The sequence below is a fragment of the Colletotrichum truncatum genome (genome assembly GCF_014235925.2).
Source record: "Colletotrichum truncatum strain CMES1059 chromosome Unknown Contig_0002, whole genome shotgun sequence".
NCBI classification, from domain to species: domain Eukaryota; kingdom Fungi; phylum Ascomycota; class Sordariomycetes; order Glomerellales; family Glomerellaceae; genus Colletotrichum; species Colletotrichum truncatum.
In genome coordinates, this window is record NW_027222399.1 from 3,362,241 (window position 1) to 3,379,295 (window position 17,055).

At 54.2% G+C, this 17,055-nt stretch overlaps 4 protein-coding genes across 4 annotated transcripts; 3 read left to right on the forward strand and 1 right to left on the reverse strand.

Annotated features, from left to right (window-relative positions):
- Nucleotides 1-471: 471 nt before the first annotated feature.
- CTRU02_203865 (Myb-like DNA-binding domain-containing protein) lies at nt 472-7,577 on the reverse strand (the record flags this gene model as incomplete). The annotated part of the gene is made up of 2 exons (XM_070204274.1): nt 472-7,507; nt 7,546-7,577. The coding sequence occupies 2 exons, from the start codon at nt 7,575-7,577 to the stop codon at nt 472-474; spliced, it is 7,068 nt and encodes a 2,355-aa protein (XP_070062037.1).
- Nucleotides 7,578-8,917: 1,340 nt separating this feature from the next.
- Nucleotides 8,918-10,096, forward strand: CTRU02_203866 (deoxyhypusine synthase; the record flags this gene model as incomplete). The annotated part of the gene is made up of 3 exons (XM_036722441.1): nt 8,918-9,136; nt 9,190-9,969; nt 10,028-10,096. 3 exons carry the CDS (start codon nt 8,918-8,920, stop codon nt 10,094-10,096), a joined length of 1,068 nt encoding a protein of 355 aa, XP_036586047.1.
- A 927-nt stretch (nt 10,097-11,023) lies between these two features.
- CTRU02_203867 (Peptidyl-prolyl isomerase CWC27) lies at nt 11,024-12,763 on the forward strand (the record flags this gene model as incomplete). The annotated part of the gene is made up of 1 exon (XM_036722442.1): nt 11,024-12,763. One exon carries the CDS (start codon nt 11,024-11,026, stop codon nt 12,761-12,763), a length of 1,740 nt encoding a protein of 579 aa, XP_036586048.1.
- Nucleotides 12,764-14,568: 1,805 nt separating this feature from the next.
- Nucleotides 14,569-16,909, forward strand: CTRU02_203868 (HSF-type DNA-binding protein; the record flags this gene model as incomplete). The annotated part of the gene is made up of 2 exons (XM_036722443.1): nt 14,569-15,068; nt 15,160-16,909. 2 exons carry the CDS (start codon nt 14,569-14,571, stop codon nt 16,907-16,909), a joined length of 2,250 nt encoding a protein of 749 aa, XP_036586049.1.
- Nucleotides 16,910-17,055: the final 146 nt, after the last annotated feature.

A 17,055-nucleotide genomic window follows, 5' to 3' on the forward strand; every position in this document is an offset into this window, starting at 1 on the left:
CCTGTCGTCAAGATTCACAATGGTATAAACGCCTTTGCTATGTGAACATAATCCCATTCAAGGTACCCTAACGCTGGTGCATTCGGCACGGTAAAAAAAAAGAAAAAGAAAAAGAAAACACTATATATGAATACAAACCCCCCTCTGGCGCTGCATCTGCCCACCTCCGGAACGTTCTCATGTACCCAAGCCAGTTTAATCCGCCCGATCCTTTGAAATAATTCGTACTTTGATACAGTTTTTAAGGACAATCGTCATGGAATCCATGGATCCAGGACAGTCTGTTTATAAAAGCTCCGAGCCCGGTAGCGTCCAGTGCTATTCGCCCCCATCCAATGGCCATGTCGCCCGGGAAAACTTCTTTCAGTGGCTTTTTCCGGGCGGGCCTATCTTTCATTTATGTTCGCATTGCCTCTAGTGTGGGGCCTCCCATATGTACTGAACAAATAGCAAACCGATATTACTCCTTTCCTAGCGACCGTACCGATCAGGTTGCCTTTCGTAGCCATCATGTGGACGCAGCTGGCGCTGAAGCATTGCCTGCTGCTGCAACTCCCGAGGATCTCTTGGATCTCTGGGGTCACGACCCATCTCGCGCATTTGCATCTCTCTAGGATCAGGAGCGTAGGGTCCAGGAGGTGGACCGCGAGCATCGTAACCAACAGGCGTGTAGCTGCGTGGTGGCATTTGATCCCGTGGATCTCTTGGTGCCGGTGTTGAAGCGTACCTCGGCGGGTACGCCTGCTGCGCCTGAGGTGGCATCGGCTCAGGTGCCCGGGAGACAGGAGGTGGGTAACGGCCCTGCATCGCGTGCTGATGCTGAGGCGGGGGCTGGCCGTACATAGAAGCGCCTCTGTCGTCTCGCATTGACATATGATGATGCTGTGGTGGGGGTGGCGGTGGTGGTTGTTGTTGCTGCTGCTGAGGTGGAGCAGAGGCCCATGATTGTTGCGGCATGCCGGCCGCTGGGGGTATCTTCTGGGCAGCTGTGCGTGGAGAAGCCCAGGTCGATTGAGGAGGCGGCGCCTGTTGAGCTTGCTTTGGTGGAGGTGCGTGTGACGGCGGCCAAGCGGACTGGGGCTGCTGAGGCTGCTGCGGCTGTCCCATTGCATGGCCCTGAGGCCCGGTGGGCCAGGCATTGTCCCGGCCTTGCGGGGGTGGCGGCTCCCTTCTGGACGCCGACTGATGAACTGCATATTGCGGAGGTGGTGAGCCGGCGTGAGCCGCAGGAGCTCCGTATGCAGGATATCCCGTCTGGGGTTGGTAAGGGTCTCTCGGAGGTTGTGACTGTGGCGGGTAAGGCTGTGCAATCTGGGGCGAGTTCGTTGCAGGCGGTGGTTGATGCTGGTATTGGTGGCGGTAGTAGTCACGCTCCACTGCGTTTGCCGCATCGTGGGGAGAAGCCATTGCTGATCTCGGCGCACTCATATGCTGTGCCTGTGGCGAAGCGGTGTATGTAGGCTTCAAAGGAGGCATAGCGGATGCAGATGGGGGAGCATTCCGGCCAAAATATCCCTGAGGGGGCTCTCTCTCCGGTCGCAGCGGCGTTGGTGCGGGCGGCGGCGCGGGTCCTCTTGACATGCTCTGAGGTGGAGGCGTAGGTGACGGCTTAACTTGGGCCACATCGTTGACACGCTTAGGTTGAGGAGTGGACACAGGAGCGGCAGCGGCAGCTGGTGGATCATCGTTCAGCAGCGCCATCAAGTTGGATGTCTTGCGCTCCGACGGTGCCGGGCGGGCGGGAGGAGGCGCCGCAGCTGCTGGCGGTTGCGGTTGTTGAGGGGGAGTGCCATACGAATCCATGTGAGTAGGCATAGGCCTCTGGGCGCTGGCAATCGGCCGCTGGCCAGGTGGTGTCGAGACAGTCTGTTGAGGGTCTCCAAGCAAGCCACGGCTGGCTGGCTGCGGCATTGGCTGGCCGTATGCTTGAGGGACTGGGGTGGGTGCACCACGAGGCGGTTCTGCGGGCTGCCTTGGTGCAACCGGAGGAGGTTCTGATCGAGGTGGTGGTACACTTCGAACCGGTTGTTGACCAAAAGAGAAAGGCTCATAATGGTGGTGAGGTGTTGTCATCTCTGGCTCCTGCTTCATCCGTGTACGTTCCGTTGGCCGCAGATGCTCCTTGGATTGCTGTGCCTCCATCTTCTGTCTTTCCATCTGTTGCCTCTCCATTTGTTGTCGCTCAGCCTGTTGCCGCTCGATCTGCTGACGTTCAATCTGCTGCCTCTCCATCTGTTGCCGCTCGATCTGTTGTCTTTCCAGTGCCTGCCGCTCAAGTTGCTGTCGCTCCATCTGTTGACGTTCCATCTGCTGTCTCTCAATTTGCTGCCTCTCAAGTTGCTGCCGCTCTATATGCTGCTGCTGTTCTATCCTTTGACGCTCCATCTGCTGCCTCTCTATCTGTTGTCTTTCGATGGCCTGTCTCTCCAAATGCTGTTGTCTTTCAGCCTGTTGTCGGTCAATCTGGGCTTCAGGTTGCGCAGGCTGGATGGGCTGGGCGGCAGCGAGAGGACGCGGCTGGACAGGCTCGGTAACTGGGGTTGCAGCTGGTTTTTGAGAAATTCTGACTGGTTGAGGCGGTTGGGTTGATTCGCGTTCTCTCTCTTGGAAGCCAAAGCCTTGCGGTTGAGGAGCTCTGACAGGGCGGGTGCTGGGCGACCCAGATTGCGTAACAACTGGCTGGGTAGCAGGATGTGGCTGCTGAACAACTACCGGCACCTGCGGGGCTTGAGAGGGTGCCAACGGGGTGCCTTGGGTAGATGCGGGTGCCTGCACCGAGGGTTGGTGCTGCTGCTGCTGCTGCTGCTGCGGTTGTTGCGCCGGAGGCGTCGCAGTAACAGGAACAGGGAAGCGTCCGAAAGGTGGGTTGGCGGGCGACTGAGCAGCTGACTCGGCTTTGGGCGTAACGGCTTCGCTGGGCGGATCAGCCGGGACGGCTGCCGGGGGCGCTGCAGATGCAGCTGGTGTTACCGACGCTACAGGAACAACAGGCGGGACTGGTACAGCAGGCGCGGACGCAATAGCACGATGAGACCCCCCAGGGGTGGCATCGTACTTCTTGCGCCCTCCAACAGTCGGTGGCGGAGGGTCGGGCAACTTTTCTCCCCTGGCTCGCTTCGCATCCGCATCATTGGCAAATTGTTCCCAGTCGCTCTTGCCCTGGTCTCTCTGTCGAACAAAGTAGTTCTTGACCATGACAGCTGTCTTCGAACCCATGTGTGCGGCAATGGCTGGCCAGTCTGTTCCGAAAGACTTGAGCAGACCTGGGAAATCATTTGCTTCAGACACACTCCAATAGCTTGATGCTGTGCTGGGAGGGCGGCGCTCGGGTTGCGGTTGGGCGATGTCGAACGTGGCGATAGTCGGTTGAGCAGGCGGCGGTGGTGGTTCCGGCCGCAGTGACGGAGGCGCCATCACTTCGGATATCGCTGACGGGGTTACGGAAACAGGTCGCTCTTGAACGGTCAGCGGGGGCTGCTGGGCCGCCGCAAAAGGAGGCTGTATGCCAGCTGCGGGGGCCTCGAATTGCGCTGGCAGTCGATTTTCTGGTGGTGCAGGTGTTGACGATTGGGCTTCAGTATTCTGAACCCTCGAATTGGACCGGGACCGACCCTTGCCCGAGGTTGGCGTCGGCGCAGCTGCAAGAGTCTGTTGAGGTTTGGCGGCCTTGGGCTCCTTATCCTTCGCTGCTCTCCTTCCCCTTTTCCTGCCGTCAGGCTTGTCGGGGTCTGCCTTAGCACCACGGCGGCCAGGCGTGCCGATGGGAGTAACGTTCTCGGAATCCGTAGGTGGCTGCTCGAAACCCCAAGTCGGAGCGGCAGCGCGGCGGGGTCTTCTCCTCTCTCCGTTCTCGCCGTTCTCCTGGTTCTCCTCGCCTTCATTTTCGGCGTTGCCGAGCTCAGAAACGAGGGCACTGGAACGAGTTTTACCCCTGCCCTTCTTACGACGCTTAGGTTGCTTCTTCAGTTTGTCTTTCAGATTAAGTTCCTTCTTCATCAAGTAGTAGTACTGAATGCAGGTGCCAAAGTTGCGCTTTGGCACGTTTTCAGCAACCACACCCCATTGCTTAGGGTTGGTGAGATATCTCTTCTCAAAAAGCTCTGCTTCCTCCGGCGTAAAGTTGTTAATGGGTGGTAGAATCTGCCAGGCTGGCACGAGCTTCTCGACAGGCGTGAATCCTGTAGTGTCTTTGAAAAATTCGGCATCTCTGTCCTCTTGAGTCCAGTACATTTCGGGTATGACTGCCTCCTTTTCGCTGCGATACTTCTCTTGCATGGCACGCTGCTCTCTCTCCTTGCGTTCCTCGTCCTCCCTCATGGAGGCTTGCAAAACCCTTTCCAGATCTCGCTCGCTCGCATACCTTCTGCCCGCACCTCTACCTTCTGGCTTGAGTTCCGGCGGCGGAGGAATAGGAATATGTTTTTCTGGCATTGGCAAACAGCTAATGAAAGTTTCTCGGCTCTTGATGGCGATTGGATCGTTGGATACAGTGAAGTCAAGGTACTTGACATAGTTGTCGGCATAATCCTTGCGTGCTTCTTCTTGCCCGGCTATCTTCTCTAATGAGATTTTGTCAAGCTGTTCCAGAATGAAGTTATCGATCATAGGGTCAGATTCAAGAGATTGCAAAAAATCCCTGTCTCGATGCCAGGGGCGGCAACCAAAGTCCGGAAGGCTATTAATCGGTGGTGTCGCCGAGTACTGACGAATTGTGTCAATGAGCATGACATCAGCATCTTCCGATTCGGTCGAGTTGTCGTCCTCGTCATCTTCCATTTGCGACGGCGTGCTTGGGGGAACCTTGTCGCCCTCAATGGTCTCGATCGGCATGCTTGGAGGCTGGAGAATCAGGGGTTGGCCACTGATAGTTGTTTGCTTAGACTCTCCACGGTTAACAGCCGATTCCGCAGATGCCGTCTCAGGGCCGGCGTCCTCCATCGCAGCATCCTGGTCCTTCTCTTTTCCCTGCTCAGGTGCCGGGGGAGAAGGTGCAGAGTGAAGCGGAGCCGGTTCATCAACATCCATCTCCTCAGTTTTCGGTTGCGGCTCAGGAAGGCTGAGATTGATCGCAGGATCTACATTCATTTCAGCGTCAGGCGCAGGAGGCACTTCGGCGGGCTGATCCACAGGCTTGTCGGCGGCCTTCTCAGCAGAATTCTCTGCAAACTTCTCGACTAATTGCTCCAGGGGCTTCTCAGAGTTGTTTTCAACGACGGCGTCGATGGGTTTCTCAGCAGATGTTTCCACAGGTTTTTCAACAGAGACTTCGGTTGGCTTTTCAACGGACTTTTCTGGGACGATTTCCTTTTCAGCGACCTGTTCAACAGCGTTTTCAGTATACTTCTCGGTTTCAACCTTCTTTTCGGCTGCCTTCTCAGGCGTCTTTTTGGGTTCAGGCGCAGGTTCTGATGGTGGTTCTGGAATGGGTGCTGGTACTGGATCCGCGATGTTGTCCTTTGGTGATACTTTGGTCTGAATGACAGGACTTGGGATCTTGGGTGTCTTCTCACGCCTTTCCGTTACTGGCGATTTCGCTGGCGATGTTTCCTTGGGAGGTGGGACGATTTCAGGAATTGGCCCAAGCAGGTCAACAAGGCCTTCTGATTCCATCACAATAGATGCCATTGCCTCGTGTGAAACCGATGCGTATCGAACAGTAATTCGGTCCGGTGCATCATCGGCTGCCTGCCGTAACTTTTGCAGTTCGGCCTCTTCTTTAGCAATCTCGTTGGCGAAATACTCTCCGTAATCTTCATCATCGTCGGACTCGGATGTCTGTTCTGATACAGGTGCTGAAGGCTCTTGTGGAGGCAAAACAAATCGTACTTTTGGTACAGACATGCGACTTTCCTTCACGGGCTTAGACGACTTCTCGTCCTTTTCCACCAAATCGTCCTCAATGGCTGGTCTGTCGGAGAAGCTGGGTTTTTCTTCATTTCTCGAGGGGGGTCGGTAGTCGTCGTGTCCGTGCGCATCGGTACCCGTCATGACTGTGTCTCTTGAAACGTCTGGTTGTTCTACATCCCGATCCATCGACGCTCTGGCCGAGTAGCTGTCTCTCTCAGATTTGATGATGATTTCGCCAGGCTCCGGGAGATTCAGCGACTTGACTGATCCTTCTGTCGTTGAAGCATGTGAGTCGGCCTTCGCGTCGCTACTGCGAGGACGCCTTTCATAATCGCCTTGGTCTGCCGGGACACTGTCATGTCTGAAAGGGACCGGTCTTTGCTGTTGGGCGAAGCTTTGAGACCTCATAATCTTGGGCGACTCGGGTATCTTTTTACCCGCCAAAGCAGGATTGATCCATTGTTTACTGGACGGCCTCTGCTGCTTTTGTTGCTGGGCTCGGGGGCCTGAGGGAATGGGCGGGCTGCCCTCTGGGAGATTTAGTTTTGCCGGTCCTGTTGGTGGTGGTGCTGGGAAATCGCTGCCACCGGCATGGCCAGCAGAAACAGGCCGCTCGGAGTTGAATGCCCTGGGGGCCGTCGGCGGGAGCTTGCCGGTACCTCCGATGATGGGCGATCCGTCGGCGGCGCCTACATTTCTACTGGGAACCGTACCAAATGCAGGTGCCGATGGTGCCAGGGGTGGCGGCGAAATATCTTTTGTGTTCGGAGATGGTGCCTGTAAAGACGCGCCGCGGTCTCGGTCTCGGTCGACTTTGGGCCTTAGCAGCTCGCGATCACGAGCGTCGCGGTCGTCGCGGGGATCCCGGCGAGAGTCGGTGTCAATCCATCGGTCACCGCGGTCACGTTCGTCTCGGTCACGGCCCCAACGCCCCTCCTGGGAGCGGCTGCGGGGTCCAAAGCGATCGCGGTCCCGGTCGTCATAAAAACCCCCTCGACCTCTGCCTCTGTCGCCCCAGCCACCACGTCCTCGATCTCTGCCTCCTCTGAAGCCGCCGCGAGACATAGCATATGGAGGATCGGAATTGGATGAGCCAGCTGAAGGTGGACCTCCGTCCCTTGAACCCCGTCTAGATCTTTCGGCGTCGACGCCTAGGGGAGGATCCCTATCACGGAAATCCCGCGGTGGCGGCGAGCGGCCTCTGCCTGGCGATCGAGGCCGTCCTCGATAACCTTCTCGGTCTCTCCAATCCCTGTCCCGTTCACGTTCGCGACTTCTTTCATCTCTGTAAGGGCCATCGCGTCGATCTCTAAAATCAATGTCGCGGTCTCGTCCGCGGTCTCTGCTGTCGTCCCGAGACCAGCCTCGGCCTCGACCTCGACCTCTTCCCCTGCTAAATTCACCCGCATAGCCGCCACCTCTGGGGCCGCTTGGGGGATCTAAGAGTGCTTTGGGGCCGCGTGGGGGCTCGCGGGACAGATTATCGCGAAATGAATCTCTATTGTTTTGAAATGCCGAAGTATTTGAACGTGCTTCGGCGGAGGAGCGACGGCGGTCGCCATCACTGTACTGCGAAGCGCGTTCGTAGCGATCAGGCGAGCGGTCGCGAGGCGATCTGGAGCGACGATCCCCGTCATACCTCGAGGAATATCTCGAAGCCCTGTAGAGATCGGGGTTAGCATTAAAGGGCCGGTCGACGTTACGCCTCGCATCCGCATGACGCCTCGCATGGTCATGTGGAGGTCGCATCGGGACGTCTAGTAATTCTCTTTTACGACGCCGGCTCGTGGAAAGAGGGGCATGCGTTGTGGATGAATTGACTATAGTCAAATGTAGGTATTTTGGGGTTGTTTTCTCTACTCACATCGCGCTAGGCCGGGCTGTCGCCCTTAAGGTTGGCAATGGAAAAGGCCCAATACCATAAGTGTAAGGATTAGGAGGACGTGGAACCAGAGAACCTTGGTTGTCGTGGGTCGTGAAAGACTTTCAGAGTGGTCGGGTTCCAACCTCGGATAAGCGTCTGTCGGTCGGTCCTCGCTGTTCAGGAGGTTAGGTAGCAGGAGCGGACACGGCGGGAAGTGGGTGCATCCGATAGCGGGTCGCGTTATTTGATAGCTGGGTCGAGTATCGATGGACGAAAATCAAAAAAATGAATGAGATTCGTCGATAACGCTGCAGAGTAGTGACTTTTTGGGTTGTGCTGGGAGGCGCAGAGATGCGACACACAACGGGGGAGCAATCGTGTGATGTTGAAGGATTGAAGACGGTACCCCGGCCACGTCCAGCCTGCAAAATCGGTTCGCGTGCAGTGGCGCTTAATTGGCATTGGATTGGATCTTTAATTCACTCGGCGCTGGGGGGCCGCCAGGCGGCAGGCCAGCTTTTACCGCCATGGGCGCTAGGCTGCAATGGGCCTGTAGCGGGAACCCCCGGCAGTTCGTTCACCATTAGGCCCTGCTAATTTCCAGCCTGTGTTGCTGTGCTTACGGCACCCGGCAGTCCTCCTCGAAGCAGATACGTACCTTGAATTTGATGGTGGGGACGTAGACGTACTATACTAGTAGTAGCACGCAGATAAAAGTGTACGTAGTAAAAGTGGTCTTCACAGGGCGCCCTGGTACACCTCAGACCCTGTGGCCCTTCCACATCCATAACTCCACCTTTCCATCAAAATTCTTTGCAGAGTGGAGCCGGGCCGACCTCTGAACATCGCGGCCGTGGAGTCACACCCATTCCGTGCCCGCAAGCCCGCCCACGGATTGATTGGATGGAACCATGTGGTGTATGTCTGTGTGGATGGACTTTTTCACAAGGCGGCTTCTCTCCATCACGTTTGGCACATCCTGATTGAGCTTTGGACGAGTTGAGACCGAGACAGGGTTTTGTCTGATTTTATCTTGCAATTCTCCGCCGATTCTTGTTCCCACATTTTCAGATCGCCACTCACTGGTGTGTACTTGTTCCCGGGCTAAGACAAACAATATCATCTGAGAACTTACTTTGCTCAATTCTGAATCATTGATGTCGGATAGTGACTGACGTGATTTTAGTCCTTCACCAAACAGGCAGTATGACTTCTCAAGAGAACCCCAATGCTCCTCCGGCGGCTGCAACCGATGCGGTTCTCGTCGTGTCTGAGGAGATGCCCGAGGGCACTCAGAAGGTAGAAGAGCTGGATTTTGATGAAATCCAAGGCCCGATCACTGCCGATAGTCTTTTCAACGGCATGAGGTACATGGGCTTCCAGGCCTCGTCCCTTGGAGAATCCATTCGGATCATCAACGACATGGTAGGCTGCCACGCCGTCTTGTTGTGATGCAACCCAGCTGACATGGGTGAAAGAGGGCGTGGAGAGACCCAGAGACAGGGGAGAAGACTACCATCTTCCTCGGCTATACATCAAATATGATCTCCTCTGGCATGAGGGGTGTTTTCAGATGGCTTGTCAAGCACAAGCATGTATCTGCCATCGTAACCACGGCCGGAGGTGTCGAAGAAGACTTTATCAAGTGTCTCGGTGACACTTACATGTCTTCTTTCAGTGCCCCGGGTGCAGACTTACGCAAGAAGGGCCAGAACAGAATCGGCAACCTTGTCGTCCCCAACTCAAATTATCGAGCCTTTGAGGATTGGGTGGTGCCCATTTTCGACAAGATGCTCGAGGAACAGGAAGCCAGCAAGGGCACCGATGACGAAATCAATTGGACGCCTTCCAAAATGATTCACCGTCTAGGCAAGGAGATTAATGACGAGCGCTCGGTCTACTACTGGGCCTGGAAGAACGATATTCCCGTTTTCTGCCCAGCGCTCACGGATGGAAGCTTGGGAGACATGCTCTATTTCCATACCTTCAAAGCCTCGCCGAGGCAGCTCAAGTGCGACATTGTCGAGGACATTCGTCGCATCAATACCATCTCTGTACGTGCAAAGCGGGCAGGTATGATTATCCTCGGCGGCGGTGTGGTAAAGCACCATATTGCGAATGCCTGTTTGATGCGCAACGGCGCAGAGTCCGCTGTGTATATCAACACCGGCCAGGAGTTCGATGGTAGCGATGCAGGGGCTCGGCCGGACGAGGCTGTTTCTTGGGGCAAGATCAAGGTTGGCGCAGATGCCGTCAAGGTATGTTGCCATCTAGAATATATACGATCACGAATCTGTGCTGACTTTTTTACTATAGGTTTATGCAGATGCCACCCTGGTTTTCCCTTTTATTGTGGCAAATACATTTGCCAAGGACCGTTCATAGATCATCCAAGTCAATTACTAGAGCAACGGCCAGTCACGGCTTTGCACTATTTATGTTCCCATTTTGATCACTCTGATGCACGTGGCTTGATATGACAATACTATTTCAGGTAACAGCAAGAACAACGGTACTAACGACAATGCACTCACGGAGATAGCACCATGCTCGGACCCTGCATGTGCTGTAGAGTATCTGACTTGAAAAGAAAAGAAGGGAAAATTACATGCTGCTCAAATCCATGTACTGAGCAGATGTTCTGCCGCTCAAATTGCTTGCCGAAGGTGGAATTGTTTGCCGAGGATGTCGTCGCTAGATGGAGGCATGTCCCTGGGCTCATTTGAGGCTTGGAAAGAGGAAGCAAATGACAGCAGGTGCTTCAGTATGTTCACCCGGATTCTAGGTGTAGCGTCTGAACTTTTTTTGTAACTTTTTCTCATTTTTTGTTTTTGGGGAATATGTTGTGTCGAAAATCGGCACTCTTTCTTCGGAAAGTGGGCATGTAACCGACATCACTCGGCCGAATCAAATTTGGAATAGTGAGGCGTAGATTGCTGCAGGAGCTAATCATCAATTGGGGTGAATCTAAGATCATCACCAAATCAGTTATAGATCTCCGGTGCCATACATCGGAGTTGATCCGAGTTGTTTGGATTATTGGCCAACGTGAATTGCCTTCCGAAAAGGTCATGGAAGCCGAGAGAGTTGTATCGAGACAAATGACGTTCAAATGCACCACACGTGATCTAATCGATAAGCCCAAGCGTGCAACCCGATGATATGCATTTTCCCCCGAAAGTCTCGAAACTACCTACTGCATCCACCCCGATTTCCCCACGATTCACCATTGTTTATATCAGCCTCACGCATTGGGTTCGGTCTTAGACTCAACTTTCAAGCCTTAGGAGGACGTGGTTGCGACCGTGTAAGATGTCGTCAATTTACAACCTCGAGCCGCAACCGACGGCGTCAGTTATTTTGCATACGACACAAGGAGATATTTCCGTCGAACTTTTCGCGAAGCAAACGCCACTTACCTGCCGCAACTTCCTTCAGCTGGCCCTCGATGGCTACTACGACAACACCATATTTCACCGTCTGGTTCCAGGTTTCATTTTACAGGGAGGCGATCCGACCGGCACCGGTAATGGAGGGGAATCGATCTACGACGGAGGCGCCTTCAGCGGCGAACTGGATCCTTGGCCGATGGACCAGCGACGAGGACAAAATGCTGGCCTCACTGGTGTTGGATTTAAAGACGAGTTCCACTCGCGGTTAAAGTGGAATCGGCGTGGACAGCTGGGCATGGCGAATGAGAGTAAACCCGATACGAACGGTAGCCAATTCTTCTTCACTCTCGACAAGGCCGAGGAACTGAACAATAAGAACACATTGTTCGGACGAGTGGCGGGCGACACAATCTACAACTTGGCGAAAATGGGCGAGGCTGAAGTTACCCCTGGTACCGACCGACCGACTTATCCTGTCAAGATCACGAGCGTCGAGATTCTCGTGAACCCCTTCGAGGATATGGTGAAGAGATCGAGGATCGCAACCCAGGTGCCGAAGGCTGCGGCTCCCGAAAAGAAAAAGAAGAGGAAAGGAGGAAAACAATTATTGAGCTTCGGAGACGACGAGGGGGACGCCGAAGAGGTCCCAGTCCTGAAGAAAACCAAGTTCGACACTAGAATTGTAATGGATGTGGAGGAAGAGGAAGGAGAATCCATGGAGAAGAAGTCAAAAGCAAGGTCAAAGGCCAAGGCGAAGGAGAAGAAGATGGAATCTGTTACCCCTCCTGCAAGACCTGATTCCAGACCTACCGAGACCGAGGAGATGAGGACGGCATCGAAGGATTCTTTGTCACCACGGAAGTGGAGCGATATTCCCATTCGGGCGCAGGACAGCCCGTCGTCCGAGGTCAAGACACTGAAGCCCAAGTCTGCTCTCGAGAAGGCAAACGAGGACATTGCTGCGCGCGATGGTTCAAGGGAGCGGAGTTTCCAGGCCGAACCAATCAAAGAGACGAAGAAAAGTGCTCTCGAGAAGACAAATGAGGAAATTGCTGCGCTCAAGGCTTCGATGAAGCGGACTTTCCAGACCGAACCAATCAAAGAGACGAAGAAGAGTGTTCTCGAGAGCATGATCCCGGAAACATCAATTAGAGGTAGGAAGAGGAGGCATGGTGGAAACACGAGCGCTCGTGATGACCAACAGGCTCTTGATTTTCTGAAAGCCTTCAAATCAAAGCTCGATCAAGCTCCGGAAGACAAGGGCAATGGACCCGTTTCTGTCGATCAGGAAGATAACGGAAGAGAAAAACATGGCACGAAGGTCGACGAGGAAGCGGAACTGTGTGATTTGCATTTCATCGCCGATTGTCAGAGTTGCAAGGCGTGGGACCAAGCTGCAGAGGAAGATAGCGACGACGAGGGATGGATGTCTCATGCACTCAGTTTCAAGGCAGACAAGCTGGGCAAGGACCTGAATTACCGCAAGAAGGCAGAAGAGGAGCTGGTGGTGATTGATCCCAGAGAAAAAGCTAGGACACTCCAGGAAGACAGGAAGGCATCACGAGAAGCCCGGAGCGGAAACTCCGGGCGGGAATGGGATCAGGCGCGGAATGCAAAGATGGCGAGAGCTTCGGCTCTTGCGGGCAGAGGAGCCAGGTAGAGAAGAGGGCCAGGCGACATGGGTGCAATGCGACTCTGTCGATGGCATGGAGCGGCAGTAAACCAATGATACCCCTGAAAAGTGATCGAGATGTTTGAAAGTTCAGGTCTACGTTAGTCATTCGATTCCTTGATGCTATTCAGACAAAAATTGAGTTGGGCCGTGCCGTAGGTGCTGAGATCGAAAAATAAGCTAGGAATCGGCGAAAAATGACGTTACAAAGTACGAATCTCCCCGCTGGCTCCACCGGCCTGATCGTGATGGCCTCAGGAGTATAGCGGAAGTCACCGAGAATAAACGGTAATTCGGCCGAGTCCAGACCCTTGCTTCGAGCAGGTTTTGGTGGACACACAGCTGGTGCCAGTCTCTGAAATGGGGTCTCAAGGGTCTCCATTGGGAGGGGGACTCCATGCTGGCAGCTGATGGCTCCTGCACTAGGTTCCTGAGCTTGGAATTTGTGCAACGGAGAGTCGGCCGTCTGTGACAGATTAACATGAGCAACGGCATAATCTACACGTGACTTTGTAAGAGAGCGTAAAGACAGCCTCGGAAGATGATTGGACCGGAGTTTCTATCCCGCACACAAGGGACCTTATCCTGACCAACCTCGAGGGGTCCTGAATGCCACGATGCCTATGTGAGCCGCGTACTATCCTCTGCCCAGGGGGTGGGTAGGGAGGCTTTCTGCCCAGGGTCCCCACTTGGGGAAACACTCAGCCTTGGCCCCTTGAGAGTTGTGGTCTTGATAACGTGCCCATCATCCTCGTCCAAATTGTGCCTCTATCGCCAGACCAGCCTCTCTTTATTTTCACTCTCATAGCAAAGAATTATTTTGTGTATTTCCTATATTTGGGCGCGCTGTCTTACTCTTTTACGTCTCAATTCATCACAGATACGGACATAAACACGGAGACAAACCCCAACACATTTTATACAACTTTGCCTACCGAGACACCTGCACTATAAGCTGTGTGGCCCCCACCTTAGGAGAGACCAAGGAAGGGAAAAAAAAAAAAAAAAAAAAAAAAGACAGCAGACGCGATTGTTACTCCGCAGTAATTGGCTGGCTGGCTAACTGCTGACTGGCGCCTGACGCCTTACCTCACCGTGATTTACTTACTAACACAACCTTCGTCACCTCTCCGCCAAAAGAAGCGGATCTTCCATTCAGAGCTTTCGCGAGAGCCCTCTGACACCAAGACAATCCCATCCTTGCGACGAAACCGACGCCCGCCTTATCGCGACAAGGCCCCTTTGCCCGCCCATAGTCTGAATTCTTGTTCTCGGTTTCCTCCACACAATAGATCTCCTTTGCGGGAGATTCTCAGGCCTTCTGGCGATTGATTCAGGCTGAGGCCTGCCTGCCTTTGACGATTGTGACATAAACTAGGCCACGCCAGCACATAAGGCCTGGTGCAGTGCTCACCGCCCACATACGACCTCCTGGAACCAGGACGCCTTTCCACCACGACAGCGACGACGTTTCTTCGTTTTCCGCCAGAGCCGGTGCTTGCCAATGCGACAAGCGACCTGCCGTCTTTGCTATACACTCCTCATCGTTCCGTCCGATCTTGGTCCTACAATTAGGTAACGAGTTCGCTACCACTCGGCAAAGTTGTCAAGCTATCTGCAGCCCAAATTTTACACACAACGGTCGCGGCCACGAAAGAGAGAACCAAGAAGGCGCCAAACGAGCACCAGTGAGAAGGACCCCGCACAGCTATCGCGTTCGCTCCGAGGCGCTCCATCGCACGGCGACTTGGTCGACCCTCGACCGTCCTCGCCCCTGCCTTTGCGTGAAGCAAATGCACATATCCATGTCTTCGAACCCCCGAAAGCGAGCAGCCCCAGGAACATCACCAAACATGCCGATGCCAGCTGTGCAACCATCCTTCCCAAGCCCAACAGGCGACCAGTTTTTGCGATGGGGAGGAGCAGACGGGAGCGCTCTCGTAGACGGGACCAACCCTCAGCCTGTAAACTCTTATGGCATTGTCCCTGGCCAACAACCACAGTTTGTACAGCCTACGCACAGCCCTAATACCGCTCTTGCTCGGAGACAGATGAACAGAGCACTTGTGCCTACCGCTGCGAGGCCAAACTATGATTCTACAACCGATCCTTGGTCTTTCGTCGGTGAGGATTCTTCACTCGTGCAACAACAACAGCAGCAGCAGCAGCAAGCAAACGGCAATATCACCGACACCGATAACGTCGAGGTCTTGGAGGAGATGGCTCGCAAAGCCATGAGAGAGGCGCAGCAGAAGCGGAAGCAAATTCCTCCTTTTGTCCAGAAACTAAGCAGGTCAGCGAGATTCGTGCCCCTTGCAGTGATGCGTTCGCAACACTGGGAAGGCAATTTTTTTTTGATGTGGGGTATGCTGATCTTGACGTAGCTTCTTGGATGACGACAAGAACTCTGATTTGATTCGATGGTCAGAGAAGGGCGATTCATTTATCGTTCTTGATGAGGACGAGTTCGCGAAGAAGCTGATTCCAGATCTGTTCAAGCATAACAATTACGCCTCATTTGTTCGACAGCTCAACATGTACGGGTTCCACAAGCGCGTCGGCTTATCAGACAATTCGATGCGAGCGAGTGAGCGGAAAAACAAGAGCCCAAGCGAGTACTCAAACCCGTTCTTCCGGCGCGGTCACCCAAACTTGCTTTGGCTCATCAACAAGCCGAAGAGCGGCAACAAGGGCAAAAAGGGCGCCAAGAATGCCGAGGTTGAAGGTGATAGCGAGGAGGATGGTATTGTCGAGGATGGAATCGCACAAGGCCTCGGTGCCAATAGCATTCCGTCGGGAAGGGCTCTTCCGTCGCCGACCGACATGCCGCTACAAAAGAAGGAGATGGCCCTTATTCGCGAAGAGTTGGCAAAACTGCGTGAGCAGCAAAGGTTGATCATGACTGCCATCCAAAGAATTCAACAAGACAACTCGGCGCTGTACAATCAGGCAGTTGTCTTCCAGAGCCAACACGACCGGCACCAAAATTCCATCAACGCAATCCTGAACTTTCTGGCCAATGTCTTTAGGAAGACTCTCGAGGACCAGGCAGGGGCTCAGAGCGTCAATGACCTTCTCGCGAGTATTATCCCGAATGGCAACAACAACAACAGTACCAACAACTCCGTGCCACAAGGAAGTGTCGTGGATCTTGGAGATTACATCCAGTCGCAGTCGACGGATGCAAACCACATAAACCTTGCGAAGCGCAGGCAGGCGCTTCTGCCCCCCATTCCAAACCAAGGACGCGCCAACACCGTTTCCCCTTCCCCGGCATCCAGCACTGCTACACCTCAACCCTACGGCGGACGTGAGATGGGCACGGTAACAGAGCTCTTCGACGCATCTCCTGGAGACCATGCATCGCCCAACAACTACCTGGCTCAAGAGCTAGAATCCAACCCCCACGAAAGCATGATGAAGATCATCCAAGACACCAATGCCAACCACACATCAAGCATCGACCTTCCAGAGGTCGTCAACAATACCCCTGTGACTATGAGCAACGATCAGCGCAATAAAATGCTCAACATCATGGCCGGCCGAACCTCGACACCCTCTGCTGCTCCACCCTCGGCTAAACCATCCGTCTCAGCCTCGCCCAACCCACCTGCTCCTAGGGTCTCACCCACTCCTGACGCGCCTTCTGTACCTACCACGGCAGGTCTTTCACTGTCGCCAATCATGGGTTCTGCCGAGCCTCCGCCTTCTCTGCAACAAATCAACTTCAACCAGGCAGACCTCGCCGCTCTTCAGCGTATGCAGGAAGAGCAGGCCGCCAAGCTGGACCACCTCTCGAGCATGTTGGGACCTTTAAGCCCCTCGGGCCGGATCCCAGGTATCGATGAGAGCGGAGGTGTTACCCAGAGCAACGGCTATTTCGGCAACGACATTGATCTCGACCAATTCTTGAATGCCGACGCTTTTCAAGGCGAAGATGCATACTCAGGAGTAAACTTTGGTGGTGATGGAACTGATTTCAACTTTACTTTGGACGGTACCAATCCTAACGGCAGCGTGGGCGCCAATCGCACACCGTCGAGTGAGAGCGGGACTGAGGAAATCCCGCGTGATGGCTTTGACGCATACACTGGCAGCCCTGATCGTGGTACCAAGCGCCGGCGAGTCGGCTAAGCGCCAATGAGTTCTGGCCTAACACCTTCCCTGGGCTCTTTTTACGAATTTTTCTCAGCCAACACCGAAGAGGACGGTGTGGTTTTCTTTAATGACACAAAAAATGGTGGGGTCTCTTCTTTGCAGGCAATTTCAGGGAGGCGGGT